At 41.4% G+C, this 18,445-nt stretch overlaps 1 protein-coding gene across 2 annotated transcripts in view; it reads left to right on the top strand.

Annotated features, from left to right (window-relative positions):
• PLPP4 (phospholipid phosphatase 4) overlaps positions 1-18,445 on the top strand; it is a 113,487-nt gene that overhangs the window by 90,753 nt on the left and 4,289 nt on the right. For both annotated transcript variants that reach the window (XM_090058242.1, XM_090058243.1), the window contains exon 6: positions 7,391-7,561. In XM_090058242.1, the coding sequence (XP_089914368.1) occupies positions 7,391-7,561 (171 nt within the window). The remainder of the gene's footprint in view (positions 1-7,390; positions 7,562-18,445) is intronic.

Here is an 18,445-nt window from a genome sequence, read left to right as displayed (position 1 = left end):
AAATACATTTGTTAAAAGGTATAAAATATAAAACACAGAATGCCAAAGAAAGACAAGACAGATGAAATTAAAAAGAAATGTACCTTAATTAATAAATGCAAATGTGAGGTAGTGATGATTAATGGCCACAGGGGAAAATAAGTGTGTTGGGTTAGATGGAGTAGACTGATTTAGCATAAAACTTTAGACAGATATGGGAAGTTTGTTTTGGGAAATATGTCTTAAAGGGGGAATGTGTTCACCAGGATATATTTAGTCATGTTTTCAATGCACCTTGGCTTTTCTTGTCTCATACAGGCTTTGCTTTGAAGAGGATATTTTAATTCTTTGGTTTTCTTTAGTGATACTGAACTCAATTGATCTGTAGATGTAGTTTGTAGGCTTCTCCTACAGAAAGCAACTTCAGCTTTCTGGCTTGCTCTGAGCCTTGCCACACCTCTGCAATGAGTGTACTAGGTCTATGTCAATACCTAGAAGAAAAAAAGGAAAAAAAATACATAAAATGGTGTGGGGAGGATGTGCAGGCAAAAAGAGGCTTCTTGTTATAGAACATTCACCTGGGTGTGCATCTACATGTGCAATTAAAGTGACTGAATAAACTCTGGTGCAGTTTGAACCATAGTAAATTTATGTGGATATCACCATCCATACATGTTAAGTAATTTCCTCTGCCATTGGATAGTACTTGTCTTTGATGGGACTATCTGATAGCGCAGTAAATTAATCTACGCTGGCTTCATTGTCACTTATGCAGTTGGTGATGCTTTGCTGTGCAGCAAATTAGTCTGCCGCGCAGTAGAGCGCACATGTAGACTTGCCCACAAAGTGGGAGATCTTGAGGGAAAACACGTCTGGCCAAGTTCCTGCTGTCAGGGACATTCTGTTTTTTAAATCAATGATTATCAATGTAAAATGCATAAGAATTCCTGGTGGTGATGTCTGGAACATCCAAGGGGAGTATCCTCATCACAGAATAAGGCTGTCTCTTGTTTCTTGTCCTTCTGCTCTGTGATGTGCACTCTTTGTTGTCCAGTGACCTAGACTCAACACATAGGGTGCAGGACCCCTTACACTTGGCCTATTTTATAGGTTGGTGGTTAAAGCATTCTGGGGAGTGAAAGTTGTATATTCAAACGCTCTCAGGCTGCGATAGACTTAGAATTCAGTCCTCCCACTTCCTGGGTGAATACATAAGCTATGCGTAAAGGACGGGTATCACCAACACAATGCCTTTTGACAGTGCTGTGCTACATTTTGAAGTCAGTGCGCTAGTGGTGTTCATTAAATGCCCTAATGAGAAAGGATCCAGACCACCCAGAGGGAAGGTACCTATGTTGATAGAAGTACCTAAGGTGCCACCCTGAGTTAGTTGCCTAAGTTTTGAGGAAGAACAAGAGAGCAGTCAATCCCATGTTCAGTGTTCCCTATTAGTTAATTATCATCTCTTCCTGGCTGAGCATTAGGCCCCATTAGAGACACCAAATTAAGGTCAATGGGAATTCATCAGTTGACTGTACAGGCATCTTAGGCACCTAATCCCATTGAACAACTTTGTGTTTGCACACTGCTTAGCATAATGGGAACCTCGCCTCAGCTCTCAATGCCACTGCTGCACAAAGAGTAGTAGCATAGTACATCTTTTAAATAGGGCTGTTTTCTTAACACAACACATGTGCCAAGCTCTGTGATGCTTTACCACTTGAAGTCCAACCTTCCAAGGTTTTTCACAACTTCTTTGAGGTCCTGAGTAATTATTGAGTGTACTTAGCACTTCTTAGATGATGGTCTTGATTTGTAACGGCAAGATTGGGATTGAGCAAATGCTGGAAGCTTGTTACTTTTTTTGGAATACATATTTAGATAATTTTCCCCTCTCCTTTTTATAAAGGCACGTACATGTTTATATCCGGACTTTGAAACAGTATCAATCTTCACCTTAGTTAACAGTGTTTTCAGCTAAATCCTTGTGACCCATTCATTTCAGATTGTGCTAGCTGCTTCCTAGGCAGGCTTGCTGTGGGTCATTCCTTGTCTTCATTATATAGGTGGCTCTGAATATTAATTACAACCAGGAACAAAGCAGCTGAAAATGGAACAGAAAGATCTATACCAATGGGTCTACTGATTGTTTCACATCTATCTTCTTAACGCAAAATCATAACAATTGTTTTAATATAACATTAGACAATGCTTTTCATGTGTTTAATACCCAAACGTGTGGTCAGGGTGTATGTCCATTTTTGGCATAGTACAGCTGAGCTATTGTCTTTACCTTGAGCATCCCCCCCTGAAATACATGACATTGGTTGAATGTGAAGGAGTGAATTCACATATAATTCCGCACAGGTTTATCTTTATGCGACTGAATTGTTTCTCCTTAATGATTCATAGATTCATAGATGCTAGGGTCGGAAGGGACCTCAATGGATCATCGAGTCCGACCCCCTGCATAAGCAGGAAAGAGTGCTGGGCCTACATTACCCCAGCTAGATACACATCCAACCTTCTCTTGAATACCCCCAGGGTAGGGGAGAGCACCACCTCCCTTGGGAGCCCGTTCCAGACCTTGGCCACTCGAACTGTGAAGAAGTTCCTCCTAATATCCAATCTAAATCTGCTCTCTTCTAGCTTGTGGCCATTATTTCTTGTAACCCCCGGGGGGGCCTTGGTGAATATATACTCACCAATTCCCTTCTGTGCCCCCCTGATGAACTTATAGGCAGCCACCAGGTCGCCTCTCAACCTTCTCTTGCGAAGGCTGAAAAGGTCCAGTTTCTCTAATCTCTCCTTGTAGGGCCTGGCCTGCAGGCCCTTAACCATACGAGTGGCCCTTCTCTGGACCCTAATGCTGTTGAGGAAACATATCTTTAAAATGTAGCCATCAAGCAAAAAGTGGCTTCCACAGAGTGTAAAGCAATGTTTTCAGAGTATGCGGTTGGATCTTCCCCCTTTATCTACTGATTCCACATTCTCCTCTGCAGCTGCTACTGTACACACAGAGACCAGGGGGAAAAACAGCTGAGGTCCAGGCTGAGGAAAATTAATCTCATGATATTGCAATGTAAAGCCAGGATAGAGAATATTAGTTTCATAATCACAAGCTAGAGCTTCATTGCTCCACTTCTTCATATTGCGTGGAGGAAAAGTCCCTCTGAATTTCGTGTCTGTCACTCAATATTTTTTATCTGACCTTGAATTTGCAGGCACAGACAATTTAAGGCAAATGTTGCCTCTCTGTCTATACAGTAAATATCGATCCTGCTCATTCTGATGAGGAACTCAGTGGAGGTGTTGCATGCTCTGAACAAATTTGGATCATGAGAAAAAAATTAGATTTTTTTTTGCCAGCCAGTTTGTTGGACTCTAACCCTGTCAAGCTAAATCTGCAATTAATTTCTACTGCACTTTTGCAGAAACATTCTTTTAAGTCATTAGCTTTTGTCACCAATCTCCAGAGCAATATAGAGCGCGGTTATGGTTCTGGATGCTGCTCTGTAGATTAGATTGCACAGAATAAAGGGAGAAATGGAAGCTCTGGAAAGAACGTGGGATTGACTTGCCTTGTGTTCTTGGAGTCAGGTTTAATCTGAATTTGTCCAGTGCTTTAAGCCTTCACATTTCATTTACCATCTTGTTTCAAATTCAAAGCCCTGTAAGTTATAGTACTATAATGCGCCCACTTACTGTTTGCAAGGGATATAGCTAGCTAAATCTCCATCTGCTTCCCATTTGCTTATATACCGCAGAGGGAATTCCCAAGAAAAATCTGAGTGCACAAAGTGGAAAGTCATAATTCAGAAGACTTCTTTCCACAAAGCAAAGTTTTTAATGATCTCCACAGAGATTTAGCAGTGAGCCTAGAAATCGAGCATAAAAATTTGCATAGATGGCTTGACTAAGATATATAATGCATATAGTAAGGAGCAAACTGCCACTACTCAGCAGTTCAGATCTGGATCAGACAGTCCCAACAACTCCCCCACTGTCCCTATTCCATTCAGCAATTGGACATTTCAGCTCCATTTGAATTACCACCAGTGTTTAAAAATTCAAAGTGTTCTCTCAGCAAAGAGAAATGTAAATGGAGCCATTTACAAAGAAGATTTTGAAACCTCCTGTTGATGATCTGTTTTGTTTTTACTTTGTATAGCTGAAGCAAAGACACTCCAAATACTTTTCTTTTTTTGTCAGTCTCTAGTTCTCTGAGAGTCCCGGAGGTGAGAGAGGCTATGCAAATAATAAATATCAAGCATGTTCTCTACTTCTCATCCCAATTTGAACTTAATGATCTTCTCTTAAAAGAAAAGCCTTTTGGGGGATGGGAAGGGCTTTTAGGAACTAAGTGTATTGAAATGGATTTCAGGGAATTTTTTTTTTATGACAGTGGGTACCACTATGCTCTGAGTAATAATATTTGTTTTGCTGCCTTTATAAAAGATCTTTGGCCTTGCAGCATCTTAATGCAATCCAATATTGGTTGTATTATGAGTATGGAAATTTTGTGCCTGAAGTAAAAATAGTTAGATTAAAGAACATAAGGAACAGGCACCCATGTTTTTAGTTGCATGGTGTTAGGAAGAAAAGTGGTTCCTGCAGCCTCTGGTAATAAACTAATATTGATATAAATACTCAGAAATCGTTTTTCTGATTACCAGATGCCATTTATATTCTGACCACATTAATAAAACATAAGGCATTGACGTTAACATAGGAACACATTTTAATAGCTGTTTTTCTCTTCAGTGTTGGTGCCTAATCTGGAGAGATGCAAAGCAATTCCTCTCTGGTGTTTTTACTCTGGTGAAGTATGTTATTCATCAGAAGGAAATGTAAAATAGATTTGCTGTTTTTTTCTGCACTGGAATTGCTTTTCAAAGTACAGCAACTTTGAATATGAGTAGGTATGAACTGTAGACCGATGTCACAAGTGTATCACTTAGCAGTTTAGAAACTGGGAAAATCAGTTGACATTTCAGATGCTTATTGAAATTCGCTGAACTCTTAGATCTCTTAGATGTGTGCAGATATTACACACACAGTTTCACTGGTTCAAATTATTGCATTTTTAGCTGCACTAGAGGTATTCCAGTCATGGTTCTTGTAATCATGGAAAGAATCACAAGGGAGATTTCCAAACGGAAATTGGAAGAAGGAAAAAATCATGAACAATATAAACCTTTCAGGGAAGAATTATGATTCAGTTTGAGTTGGATGAAGTAGATTTATACTCATCTAGGAGTCACTTGTTGACAGACATCTGTCCTAAAAGAAACGGCTCTCTAGGAAGACTTTATTATTCTGAAATTGCCTTCAAAGTTCACTTCCTGCCTTCTTCTGATAGGGAGACTCTTCTGAAAATCAACTTGGATTGAAGAGGTCTAGGAGAGAACTAGAAGTTTGGAGCCCCAGTTTGATATTTAACATACAAGCCATCCCTTCCCTGACACCTCTGTTCAAAGGAACTGATTTATTTGCATGCGCTAAGGTGAAAAGCAAGCTTTTGGTAATTAGGTTCAATTCTCTGTGCGGTTTAAACTTGTGAAGATACTTCATTGTAGAAGCAAATTAAAACTGGCCATTCCATAGATGCATTTGGACAGCACAAAAGTAATTACTTTGTATCATGGAAAATATGTGCTGAAGGGCATTTGAAGAGCCTTAGAAAACAAATCTAGGCCTGACCAAACATCACTAGGAATTTTGCTGTGGAATTAAACAAAAGCAGGATAATGAATTTATCGTATTAATTAGATGTATTGCCTTCTAGTCGTGCACCCATAAAGCAGTTGGTCCTAGCGATAGGCTGTTTTCCAGGTTGTGCAGGTATGAGTAGAGTTAGAATCTTTTATTTTACTAATTGTTTGTCTGCTACTCTGGGAACTTCTCACCTCTCCACTTTCACAGCCCTGCCCACTATTTTTAATAATTGATTTCCTTGTTTCTTTCCTGAGACCTGATGAAGAATGCCTTGCATTCAAAAGGTTGACTAACTTTACTGCAGGCATGCAGTTGGTCCAATAAAAGAGTTCATTCACAAAGACATTTGCCTCTAGAATCAGAATCAGGCATACATTGGCTGAAACTAAAACTTTAAATGATGGGAATTTTCAGTGGTTTATTTCTAGTTTACTCTTAGAACTGGAATTTAGTAACAGGATTAGGAAATGAACATAGAAAGTGCCATATACTTATATTTCTATTGCTGTTTCTTCCAGACTGGGTTAGATTATAGGTGAGAATGGCAGTACAGTCTCTGGATATCTGGAAAAACAGAAGGGCTTGCTTTCCAGAGCTGTGTGTTTGACATTGATTTTAATTTAACAACAGAACCTTAAAATGTGCTAAAATCATATAAATTTTAAATATCTCTACTCTAGCTCCATCGACAGCTGTTAGTGGAAAAAACATCCAGCGTAAAGAAATTTGGCATGTGGGTTCTGTCATAACTGCTAACTAAGTATGCTAAATAGAAGGAAGTAAATGGAATCCAGAGATATCTTTGAAATGTATTGAAACATTTGTGTCTACACTGAATCTGTTTACACTGTAAATTCCTTTCCAAGCATACCCCCCCCAGTTCAGCAAGGCTTTTAACCATATGCATAAAACCAAGTAGTTACTTATATAAAATGTAACACGTGCTTAAGTGAGTTGTGAAACTGACATAGTAATGGACAAAGGCTAAAGACTAAAAGATTAAATCAATGGCAAAATCTTTCTAGGAAATATTATAAAATGTACAGGTAGCACAGTATTTGAGGATATAGTGGATTGCATGCAAAAAGCACACCTATGAGAAGAAAATGGATTTATTCTGAAGGGTTTCCTTATCTTCATTATTTTGTGTTGCTGCCTAGGTGAGGTTACAGGCAATGGGCCTGATTTTCTGCGGGACTGCGCCCCCCAAATTTAGAACTCACAGTATTAATTGTAAGGTTAGCAATGTCACTCTTGTTGTTACTAAAAAGCTGTTGAAATGTTAGCTGCTTGGGACATGCACCTCATTTCTTTCTGTAATCCAAATAGCTGAGTCATTTGATTGAGGGTTTATGTTGTCACTTCACCTTTTCTTCGTCGGCTACATGTTCACAGCTTACAGAATGGGTGTGCGAGTCTGAAAGTGCCAAGTACCTCCTACAAAGTACAGAACATCTTCAATTCCCAGAGTGCACCATTAGATTTGATCTGGGTTTAAGGTACACAGCCTGTGCTTTTGAAAAGGAAATTCTAATAATAGCTGCAAGTATACAGAACTTCAGGATCTGTGCCTCCGGGATCAGGATCTGGTGCAGCAGAGGGCTCCTATGAGTTAAATCGTGCAGGCACACACTCTTATTCTTCTTGTCTTGTTAATTTTATGGTTCTGTAATTTGGTATATTTCTCTGTCAGTTGCATTTTCAGGGCTTGGCTTTACGACCTTCTACCTAGCTGGAAAGTTGCATTGCTTCACTGAAAATGGCCGTGGGAAAAGCTGGCGACTCTGTGCAGCTATTCTGCCTCTCTACTGTGCCATGATGATTGCCCTGTCACGCATGTGCGATTACAAGCATCATTGGCAAGGTGAGCCATGGCTGTGCCGTCTTCTTTTTTCTTTTTTTTTTTTAAATCCTTGTAGTTCACTGATTAGCCATCTGTCCCGAGAGCTCCTGGGATGGAGTGCTACAGCCTGTTTGACTTGCTGCTCATTCTCAGCTTCATTTTAGTATCTGTAGTGTGTGCAAATATGGCAGGTGCGCAATAAATGTGCATTTTTGTATATGAGTGAATGCACATAAACCTATTTTGGATCATTGCTGTGGAAGATGCCGTTTTTCATAAAGGTCCTAAATGAACCATGGTAGCATAAGGTGTATAAGATAAAGTGCAGATGGTAACAGCTTTTGCCCATGCTGAAAGCTTTGCTGGAAAGATTGAGCTTTTCTAGCTCTTTAAAACTTTTTGGTAAAACAGATGTTAGGGGAGAGAAACTAAGGTCATAATGGCTCTGGAGGAATTAAAGCCAGAGGTTCCACATTAAGCTTCTAATTTAGAAAGGGAAATGAATTGTGTTCAAATCATGTCCTAAAGAAAAAAAAATCGATTTTCTATAGCCTCTGGCTGAATAGTGTTTGTGAGCCCAGCATTTTACTTTTGGAAGCACAAATTCACAGTTGTTATCTTTATGGATTCAATATGTGCCAGGCATGCTGTACCAGTGTAAGTTTGCTATGACGCTATTACAAATTAAGGAATTCTGCACATATTACATTAACATACTCTTCTTTTCCACTCCTACCAGAAACAAACTCAGTCAAAAAAATCTTAGCACCATATAATAAACACTTAACTTTACAATTTTTGTTCCAACAATTAAGGACTTACTTATCAGAGTAGAAACCTATGGTCCTGACAGCAGCAAAAAGTGTCATTAGTAGCTTAAATATGTATCCTTAAATATAAGTGAGTCCAAAGTCTACACGCAGAGACAACAGGCGATGTTATTAGGTAAAATGATAGTCAGTCTGAAGGCTGGTCCCTGTTGATCACTCCCAGATTTATTGCTTCTTGTTACCAGTAACTTAGGTAACTACATGCAGTGAATTGCAGATAGTTGAAATGGATGGCATACTGCCAACTTCTAGGCCTTAAAAGGTTCAGCCAAACTGTTAGACAATACTTAGAGATAAGCAAACACCTTCACAGAAATCCGGTTTGGTACATGAACAATTAATGAACAGAAGGGCTGACATTTCATGAATGTCTTGTTTCATGGATTAATTGTACTAACTCCATTATTCTCTCATCTCATTAATAATTATTAGATAATCTTTCTAATATCTATCAAACCAGTGTAGCAAATAGGTGGGATGTTCAGAAACCAGGTTTTTTGTTTGTTTGTTTTTTTGCCGGGGGGGGGGGTGTTCCCTTAAAAAGATCTTCATTCAGATTTTTTTTCTTTCTTTTTTTTTTTTTTTACAAGAATTGAAATTTTTAATTTAAAATCTCATTTTAGGTTTTGGAAAGAAAGTACTTTCATTCTTTTTTGGGGGATTATGGATTGTGGATTTTTCTCCCATTTTTACTTTTTCTTCTTTTTTCCCCAATAGCAAATGATGAAGAAAAGTAGAATATGAGAAACTGTTCAGGGCAAACATTTTATTTTCTTTTTCCCATTTGAATATTTAAAAAATTGACACTTTACAGCATTAAATCCACAAACAATCAAGGATGTCAATAAAACTTCAACAATTTCAAGTTCTAAGAGAGTTATTCTGAGTCAGCTTAGATTCAGGGGCCTATTTAGATGCAATTTAGGGACAAATTAGATACAGGACAGAGTGGCATATTCTGTATTACCCATAGTGGCAATTCTGTATTAAGAAATACAGAAATCTAATTTCAAAGAAGTAGATGGTTGCTGTAGAGGATGCTGCTGCACAGAGAAAAGCAGTGGAAAGTACTATTAAAACTGTATACATAAAAGCACATGCACCTTCATGCTTATCAGTTAGAGGGACCGAAAAGGGGGAAGGGTGGTTTTACTGTTTCTTCTCCAGCTTTCTGAATGCATATTTGCAGTGCATACGTTATCCTGCCATGAACAAGAATTATTTATGAACTGAAATGTGCGCCATGAGGCAGATACTTACAGTATATTTTATATGTGACGGAAACAGACTACACCCAAGGGGTTGCCACTGTGTCCATTACATCTGCCTAGATGCTTGTTTAATATTTAAGGAGATGGTACTGAAAACTGGCTGCTCAGAAGCCAGGACTGTACTGGCAATTGTGTTATCCTGCAGGTGACCTTAGCTCTTACCTAAGAGAGTCAAGTGTCTGTCTAACTTGCTCTTGAAAATTTCCAAGGATGGAGGTTCTGCAGCTTCTCTAGGTAACCTATTCTAATGCTTGACTACCCCCGTAGTCAGAAAAGAACCACATCCTCAAGGGATATACTAATTCACTCAGTGTTAGACAGGATGGTAACTCAGCCCTTGTTTTTTATGCTCAGAAGAGGCCGCAAGTACTATTAAATCACTTCTGATGCCTTTGTCATATGATCTTAACTGCCCAGCAGAGAAGGAGAAAGGGCCATCAATATAATCTACAGAAATTGGCATATTGTAGGTGAAAGATGAAATATAGTAACCTTATATTAACAACCCACAGAATGGGTTCAAAATATTATTAGGGCTTTATGAACGTCCTTCTGTTCCACCGGAATACAGTCTTAATAGTCTGACACTATTAGAAAACTCTACAAGATTAGCATATTCCATTTGGTATCCCAATCCAAGCTTTGCTTTTCATGCTCTCTTTTTGAAAAGATTATATTTCTCTTCCTAACTTGAAAAATCCAAATATTTCTATCTTTATATAATATATTATTTTCATCCATATTGTTCATATACAAGTATTGCATTTTATATACATACATATATATTGATTTGTATACACACACACACACACGCGCGCGCTATATATATATATATATATATATATAATTCACCATATCCCTTGGGAGAACAACAAGGAATTGACTTTATTTACAGGACAATAAGGCTTCTGAGAAAAACACTTTTTAACTAGCAGGGACGCAAAGCTTTGAAACAGACTACCAAGGACATTGGTGGAAGCTCCTTAACTGGTGTTTTTAAGAGCAGGTTAAATAAATATTTCTCAAGGTTGGCCTAGGTATATTTAACTGATCCTGCATCAGAAACGGGAATGGACTAGATAGTGATATATATCGATATATAGATGTATAGATAGATAGATTTATCTGTGTGTGTGTGAGATATAGATAAAAGAACCAATGGTAATAAACAGCTTGGGAACAAAATTCCCTTTCTAATACTGGTAAATGGGGGAAAAAAAAGTATTTTGCAAGGCCGTAACTTCTAAAAACACAAAACACACTTGTGCTCTGAGAAGGCCGGAGTGGAAGTACCCTCTTGAAGGCTTTCTGACAACATGCAACAAGACTAGAAAAAAAGAAATCAAAGACATTGATTTTTAGTGGGGTCCCACATATTCTTATTCTGAACTATTTAGCATTTTTATTGAGAATCTGAAGGCACATATTCAATCTTGATAAATTTTGCAGGTAGCCCATACATTGGGGAAGAGGTAAATAAAAGGAAACGTCACTCTAGCTCTTGGTAACTCTGGCCACAAGAAAGTAATAGTGTGTCCAAGTGTAAAATGATATTTATTTAACCTGCTCTTATAATCCTCCAATTAAGGAGCTTCCACCAATGTCCTTGGTAGTCTGTTTCAGAGCTTTGCTTCCCTGCTAGTTAGAAAGTGTTTTTCTCAGGGGCCTTATTGTGCTGTGGATAAAGTCAATCCCTTGTTGTTCTTCCAAAGGATATGGTGAATAATTGACCACCAGTCTCTTTACACTACGTTTTTAGAAACTGGAAGACTGTTATTATGCCCTCCTTAGTCTTCTGCTTTATTAACTAAACAAGCCCAGTGCCCCAAATATGACACATTATTCCAGGACTCAGCCACACTGAACAATGAGTCCTTCCTGTGTTTTACATATGACTCTTTTGTTCATAGGAAAGTAGGGCTGGAAGGAACATTGCAAAGTCCTCTACTCTATTCCCCTGCTCAAAGCAGGATTATCCCTGACTAAACCATCCCAGTCAAATGTCTGTCCAACTTGCTCTTGAAAGTTTGTAAGGATGGAGATTGTGCAGCTTCTCTAGGTAGTCTATTCTAATGCTGAACTACCCCCATAGTCAGAAAATTTCTCCAAATGTCCAACCTAAATGTCCCCTGTTGAAACTTGAGGCCATTGCTTCTAATCCTGTCCCCTTCAGCCACAGAGAAAAGCCCATCTCCATCTTTTTTATAATTACCCATCAGGCTGGTATCAAATTTCTCTTTAGTCCTATCTTCTTCAGACAACATAACCTTAGCTCTTTCAGCCTTTCCTCAGAAGTCTTGCTTCCCAGGCCCCTAATCATTTTTGCTGCTCTGCTCTATACTCTTTCCAGTCTGTCCACATCCTGCTTGAAATGTGGCACCCAAAACTGGACACAGTACTCCACGTGAGGCCTCACCAGTGCTGAATAGAGCAGAAGAATTGCTTCCTGTGATCCTTCTCTTGATATAACTTCTCTTCTCTCACTTCCTTTGATGTAACACTCATGTTATACCACCCAATGTACTGTTGGCCTTTTTTGCAACAAGAGCACACTTTGCTTATATTCAGCTTACGGTCTACTGTAACCCTTCTCTGCAGTACTGCAGCGTAGCCAGTCATTCCCCAGTCTGTATTTGAATGACATTTGCATTTTTGCAGCAAGATCACTTTAACAACTCACATATAGCTAGTAATCCTTTATTATCCTACTTCCTTTTTTTGACATACGATTGACTACCCAGCCCTGGCTGGAATGATCTGCTTTGGGATGGTCTTGCTTTGAGCAAGGGGGCTGTACTAGATAACCTCCTGAGGTCCCTTCCAACCCTCATTTTCTATGATTCTGTGACTCATTTTCTATTTTTCATTTGTGTGTTTCATTTCTCTTTCTTAAGTGCAGTACTTTGTATTTATTTAGCTGAATTTAATTTCAGTAAATTGGACCAAGATTTATCAAGCTTATGTTGAATTCTGTTATGAATTCACCAGAGTGGATATGCCCTTTCCCTGGTTGATGTCAACTATAGTTTTTACAAGGATACTCTATTTTATAGTCCAAGTTATAAAAATATTGAAAAGAGCTAGACCCTGGGCACACTTGAGAGCCCATTCAAAATGTCTCTCTAGTTTGACATCAAATGCTGATGCTTAGTCTTTGAATGAGATTCTTCAAACAGCTGTGCAATATTTATGGCGATTTTGTCTTTATTAGATTTTCCTGCTTAAAATACTATTCACAGTGGGCACATCTACTCACAGAGGGCACATGCTACTCACAGTGGGTACACAGTGGGCACCATAGACTATAGAGCTTATTAATCAACTCTGCACACATGTAGATGGACCCAGTGAGTAGGACTGCAAAAAATCAATGCCTGAGTTATCAGTCTTGCTGTATCAATAACATAAAGTCAAATTACTTATCTTCACAGTTCAAAACCTTTCAGAAATAGTGTTCAATTTTTAAGGGATGGAGAAATGAACAGCTCACAGGTATCCCAGGATTTCTAATTCACAGACTGGGAAAGGAAGTATAAATATAGGTGCCTGGTCTCTAAGGCCTAGCTGTCAATAGAAGTTCAAGTCAAGATATTTTTATATCTAAAGCTAAATGTGTTGAACAGTGTAGAGGGGACATGACACAATTAGCAGTGTGTTTTTAGATCTGGGTACTCTGGGTATAGTTATGAAGGGAGAAAGTAAATGCGGAGAAACAGTACAGCATGCAACATTAATCTGGTACATGGGCAACTGGTGCCTCTTGAGTAAGGGGGGGGGTACATGCCCCCCGACCAGTCAGCAATGGGTGGGGGTCCCCCATGATCATGCTGACTGGGGAGAGGGTCCCCCAGTGACTGATCTCACCGGGGACTGGGGGGTCCCCCTATGGCTGATTGCGCTGACCAGGGAAGGGTCCCCAGCAGCTGTTCTCACTTACCAAAAAGTGGCTGTGCTGCTTCCAGAAGTCCTGCAGCCACTTCCAGAAGCAGCACAGCTGCTTTTGCTGGAGCCCCACTCCCTGGCTGGTGCTTGCGGAGGGGGAGGCATTAGTACTCCTGCCTGCCCCCTTGCTCGTTGCCTAAACAGGGAGTATGGCCTGGCAGGGGGTGCACCGACACTCGCAGCAGGTGCATGTGCACCCCCGTGTATCCCCTGTGCATCGCCAGTGATCTGGTATGTGCTTTTTGGTTAGTAGCCTGCTTTGTACAACACTTATATGGCAACCATCCAGTGATATTAGAAACTATAGCATGTCATTCATGTTGTCCACACTGTGTTTGAGTACTCAAATAGGAAGTAAGCTCTACTATAAACACAGTGCAGGGTAGATGCTAAGCTGATATAAATTAGAGTAGCTCCTTTGAAGTCAACAGAATTATACTGATAGACGCATTGAAGATCTGATTGCTTTTGGCATTTGCTGGGGCAATAGTGTGAACACTAAAACCACAAAATCATACTTATATATAGAAAAAGCTGTTTTTAAATATGAAAAGTAATTTATGACAAATTCACTCATCCCTCTGGGCTACATACAGGCTGTGGGGTACTTTGCAGGATGGTGGTGGCAGGACCAGGCATGGATGGATCTAGAAAAGGTTAGTACTAGGGCTGTGTGAAGCTTTGGTAGCTGATTCAATTCAGAGGAGATTCCACCTGATTCCCAGGCAGCGGGAGGTGCCCTGCTGAGCTGTGCTGCACCTGTGCCACGGAGCAGCTGCCACAGGGGTGCAAAACAGGGGGGAGTCAATCCCTGCTGCCCCCCACTGCCCCATGCTGCCACAAGTGCCCAAAAGCCCCAATTACCAGTGAGTGCAGGGTTTTTTTTTGTTTTTTGTTTTAATTGCCAGGATGCTGGGGCTGGGTGGGGCATTCATCAGGGGTGGGGCTGTGTTGGGAGTGGGGGGGAGATTGGGGAGTGGAGGATCTGCGGGGGTCTCTGTCACGTGGGCCCAGAGCCCCCACAGCTACTGCTGCTACCAGTGAGTGTGGGGTTTTTTTTTGTTTTTTGGGGGTTTTTTGATTTCAGAACTGCTGGGGCTGGGCAGGGCAGGGACATCAGGGGTGGGGCTGGCTGGAGGGGGGCAATCGGGGAGCAAGGGATGCATGGGGTGGGCTCTGCTAGGAGGCCTCAAGGCCCCCACAGCCCCTGTTATAGCCGGTGAGTGCAGGGCCCTTTTTTTTTTTTAATGCAAGGACTGGGCTGGGGCTGGGGCTGGGGCTGGGGCTGGGCAGAGGGTGGGGCTGCCTCTCCCTGGCTGATCCGAATCACTGAATCAGTGCTGAATCGTCCAAAGCTGATTCAGCTAAATTGATTCAGGACAGCAATCCAAATCTCTGAATCGAATCACTGTCCTCCGAATCAGCTGAATCTGAATCAAATACTTCCCTATTCGCACAGGCCTAGTTAGTACCGCCATTGTTTGCCTCCCTACCACCAACACAGTATGCCTATATGACTTTGTAGTCCAGATTGCAGCAGCAGACTTTGCCCTCCTTGTCCCATATCCCCATGCAAATTCTGAGCTTTAAAATTGCCACTGGCCACTCTTTTGTTCTTCTTAATAATTGTACTATATTTAGAGAAATAGGCAAACCACTACAGTACTGTGTCAGACAGTCAAACAGTTCATACATAACAGAGATCAGTTTTGAGCTCTATTTAGATTTGCAAACCTAATAAAATGCTGCTTCAGTTGTTGAGCAAATAGGATAAAAAAGCTTTTAATGCTTAGGTATAAATAGTATAGTGATGTATACTCCTACTGAGTATACTCCGACAAGTAGGGGACCTTGTCTTCTGGCCCCTACACCCTGTCACAAGCCCCACTATGGTCTGAGGGTTTGTGGGGTATCATAAATGTTTTATTCTACTCAGATGGCACTTGTGATTCTGTTCAAAAGCCCATGCTATACTGTATTCATTTATGTCTCTTTTATCATTGTATAGATTGTTACACTGACTGTATAGATCTTTATGCTTTTGGGCACAGTTTAGTGAAAGAACTGAGGGATGAATACTTAAGGACAATAGCTACTCCCAGATCCAGGCAGAAGGAAACATTATTGGGTTGGGCACCCAAAACATTGTCTGCCTGTAATGGGGAAATCCACCTCCTCTAAGAAAGGTCCATCACCCCCAAAAATACCAAGTTTCCCGGGAGAAAAGTTTCTGGAGGATTCTGTGACCCATGAGAACTATGACAGTATTGTGGAAGGTGCTGGCTTGGTGTTGTTTTAGGGGACCATCTGTGTCATATGCTTGGTCCTGCGGTTTTTCCCCATGTTGGAGAAGGGTCCAAGGCTCCGGCAGCCAGGGCTGGCAGAATCAGAAGAAAGGTTGAGTTCTGGAGATACTGCCAGGACTCCCAGGAGGGCTTAGGTGTAGCCAGATGAGAGGGGATAAAGCTTGTCTGTTTATTCTGTCTTCAAACTTATGCTTAGTTTTGCTTGTATATAGGCCTGTGCGAAGCGGCTAGTATTTGCTTCGGATTTGGATGATTTGGGGGACAGCGATTTGATTCAGTGATTTGAATCACTGTCCCAATTCAATTTGGCCGAATCTCCGAATCGGCCAGGCCCATCCCCGACCTGCTCTCCCAGCCTGGCAATGGCTGCCCTGCCTGCCCCAGCTCCTGGGACTTGTTAAAAAAAAAAAACCCTGACTCAGCAGGTGCTGCCGGGTGAGGGGCAATCCCTGCTGCCCCCCACTGCCCCACGCTGCATGGGGGGCTCTGCACAAGCCCCCTGACCTGCCCCTCGCTCCCCCAACCCCGCCATGGGTGCCCCATCTGGGCCAGCTCCGGCCCTTTAAGAAAAACAAAAACCCAAGTAAACCCCTGGACTGACTACTCCTGCCAGGAGGAGGGTGATCCCTGCTGCCTCACGCCATGTGGGGGGCTCTGTATGAGCCCCTGAAGCCCCAAGGTCACTGCAGGAGCCGTGAGTCTGGAGCTTTCCTAGTTTTTTCTTTTTTCTTAAAGAGCTGGAGCTGGCCTGAGCAGGACACCCATGGAGGGGCTGAGGGAGCAGGGGGGCATTAAGGGGCTCATGCAGAGCCCCCCATGCAGTGGGGGGCAGCGAGGGGCAGCAGGGATCAACCCCCCCACCCGGCAGCACCCAGTGAGCACTGGGGCTTCTTTTCAAAGTGCTGAGCTGGGGCGGGAGCAGGGAGGGGTCGGGGGGTGACAAGGTCCCCCTATGGTCCCTTCTCCCTGCCCCCAACACCCCTAGTACTTACCGCCTCTCCTCTGCCCCTAGTACTTACCAGCCCAGAGTCAGCTGCAGCTCCGTGCTGCAGCCACTGGGGACTGTCCCAGTCCTCAAAGCTCTCCGCATCTTTTCTGAAGATGCAGAGAGCTTTGAATCAATTCAGACTTTTAAATTAGTCCCCTGATTCGATTCGGAGATTTGGCCACCGAATTAGGCCAAATCTCCTCCGAATCGAGTCACCACCTGAAGCTTTGTGTAGCCCTACTTCTATAACTCTTTTCTCCTACATAATGAATCCTTTTGTTGTTCTGTCTGCTTACTGATTGCCTGTGGAAAGAGTGATCTCTGGGCAAGTGATATTCCAGGCTAGCTAGCTGGTTCTGCAGTAAGGGGGCCCTAAAATGTCTATCACAACCCAAACTGGAGGCCACCTAGGGCTGGCAGAGAGTTCCTTGCTGCATCTGTGAGGTCTGGTATGAGGGCACTGGTGCTGAGGCTTGCAGGGATAAGGAGTTATTCTGGAGCAAGCCTTTGTCTGCCCCCTGACAAATAAAAGGACAGAGGGGAGACATTCAGGGCTCTGGGGGCATCCCACAGATGGGTTTGTGATGCTCCCAATGACTTTTTGGCATGTTGCATTTAATATTTGTTGAATTTTTACATAGATCATCCCCAGTAGAATAGTTTCTGCCTTATTGGAAGAAGCGGGTGGATCAGAGCCCTAAATGCTCTTTCTTTTGGTTCCACATATCTTCCCTTCTTGCCTGGTAGCTTGAAGAAAAAGGCTGGGGTGTATTTCAGGCACTGCCTAGCTTATGGTCTGATGGTGAAAGCACTCTGCAGGGATGCAAGAGACAGGTTCAGGTCCCTTTGGACTGAGAAGGCCAGATATCACAACTCCCACTCTGGCCTGCTAAGCTGAAAGGTGGGAGAGCACCAAACAGCTGCAAGTTGGAGAAAAATCACAATTAAAATTTTGGGGACTTATCCCGTATTATGCATATACCTGAGCTCAGAGGGGAAGTGTGGGCTATTTAAGTACCAATAAAATGTAAACTGCATGATGGACAAAATAGTAACTTAGGCAACTATGTGGCATTGATGCATGTAAAGGTTAAATAGGACATGGCCCTATATTTTTATCTACTGAAGTGGGAACTACATTCCCTTTTTCCTAATGTACAGCAGACTGACAAACTGTGAGATTTTATTCTAAATTACTCTTGTATTATATTTCAGACAAGAAAAGCAAATTTGTATTGATTTGATTTCCTTTTCTTGGTAATTAACCACAATGATTTGGGTTTTTCATATGCTACAATTTTCTTCAAAGCAAATATGAAATCAATCACAGAGTATATAGTAGGCTCTGTTACATGCTCTGTAAAAAATTAAACCCAGTGTCATGTCATTCCTTTCACTTCCCTTTCAGTATTTTTGGCATGTAAATCTAAGAGAGTTTCATATCAGCAGTTATTTGGGGAGGAATTGTTTTTCTTGACCACTTGAAAACAAACATATTACCAAAAAAAAAAAAAAAGATCAGATTGATTACCAAGAAGTGGGTGGGAACTTAACAAAAAACAGCATGA

This window comes from Crocodylus siamensis, chromosome 7 (assembly GCF_052110815.1).
Source record: "Crocodylus siamensis isolate JL-2025a chromosome 7, ASM5211081v1, whole genome shotgun sequence".
Classification (NCBI taxonomy): domain Eukaryota; kingdom Metazoa; phylum Chordata; order Crocodylia; family Crocodylidae; genus Crocodylus; species Crocodylus siamensis.
The sequence above is the reverse complement of the archived record's forward strand: the minus strand, read 5'-3'. Positions and strand labels throughout refer to the sequence as shown.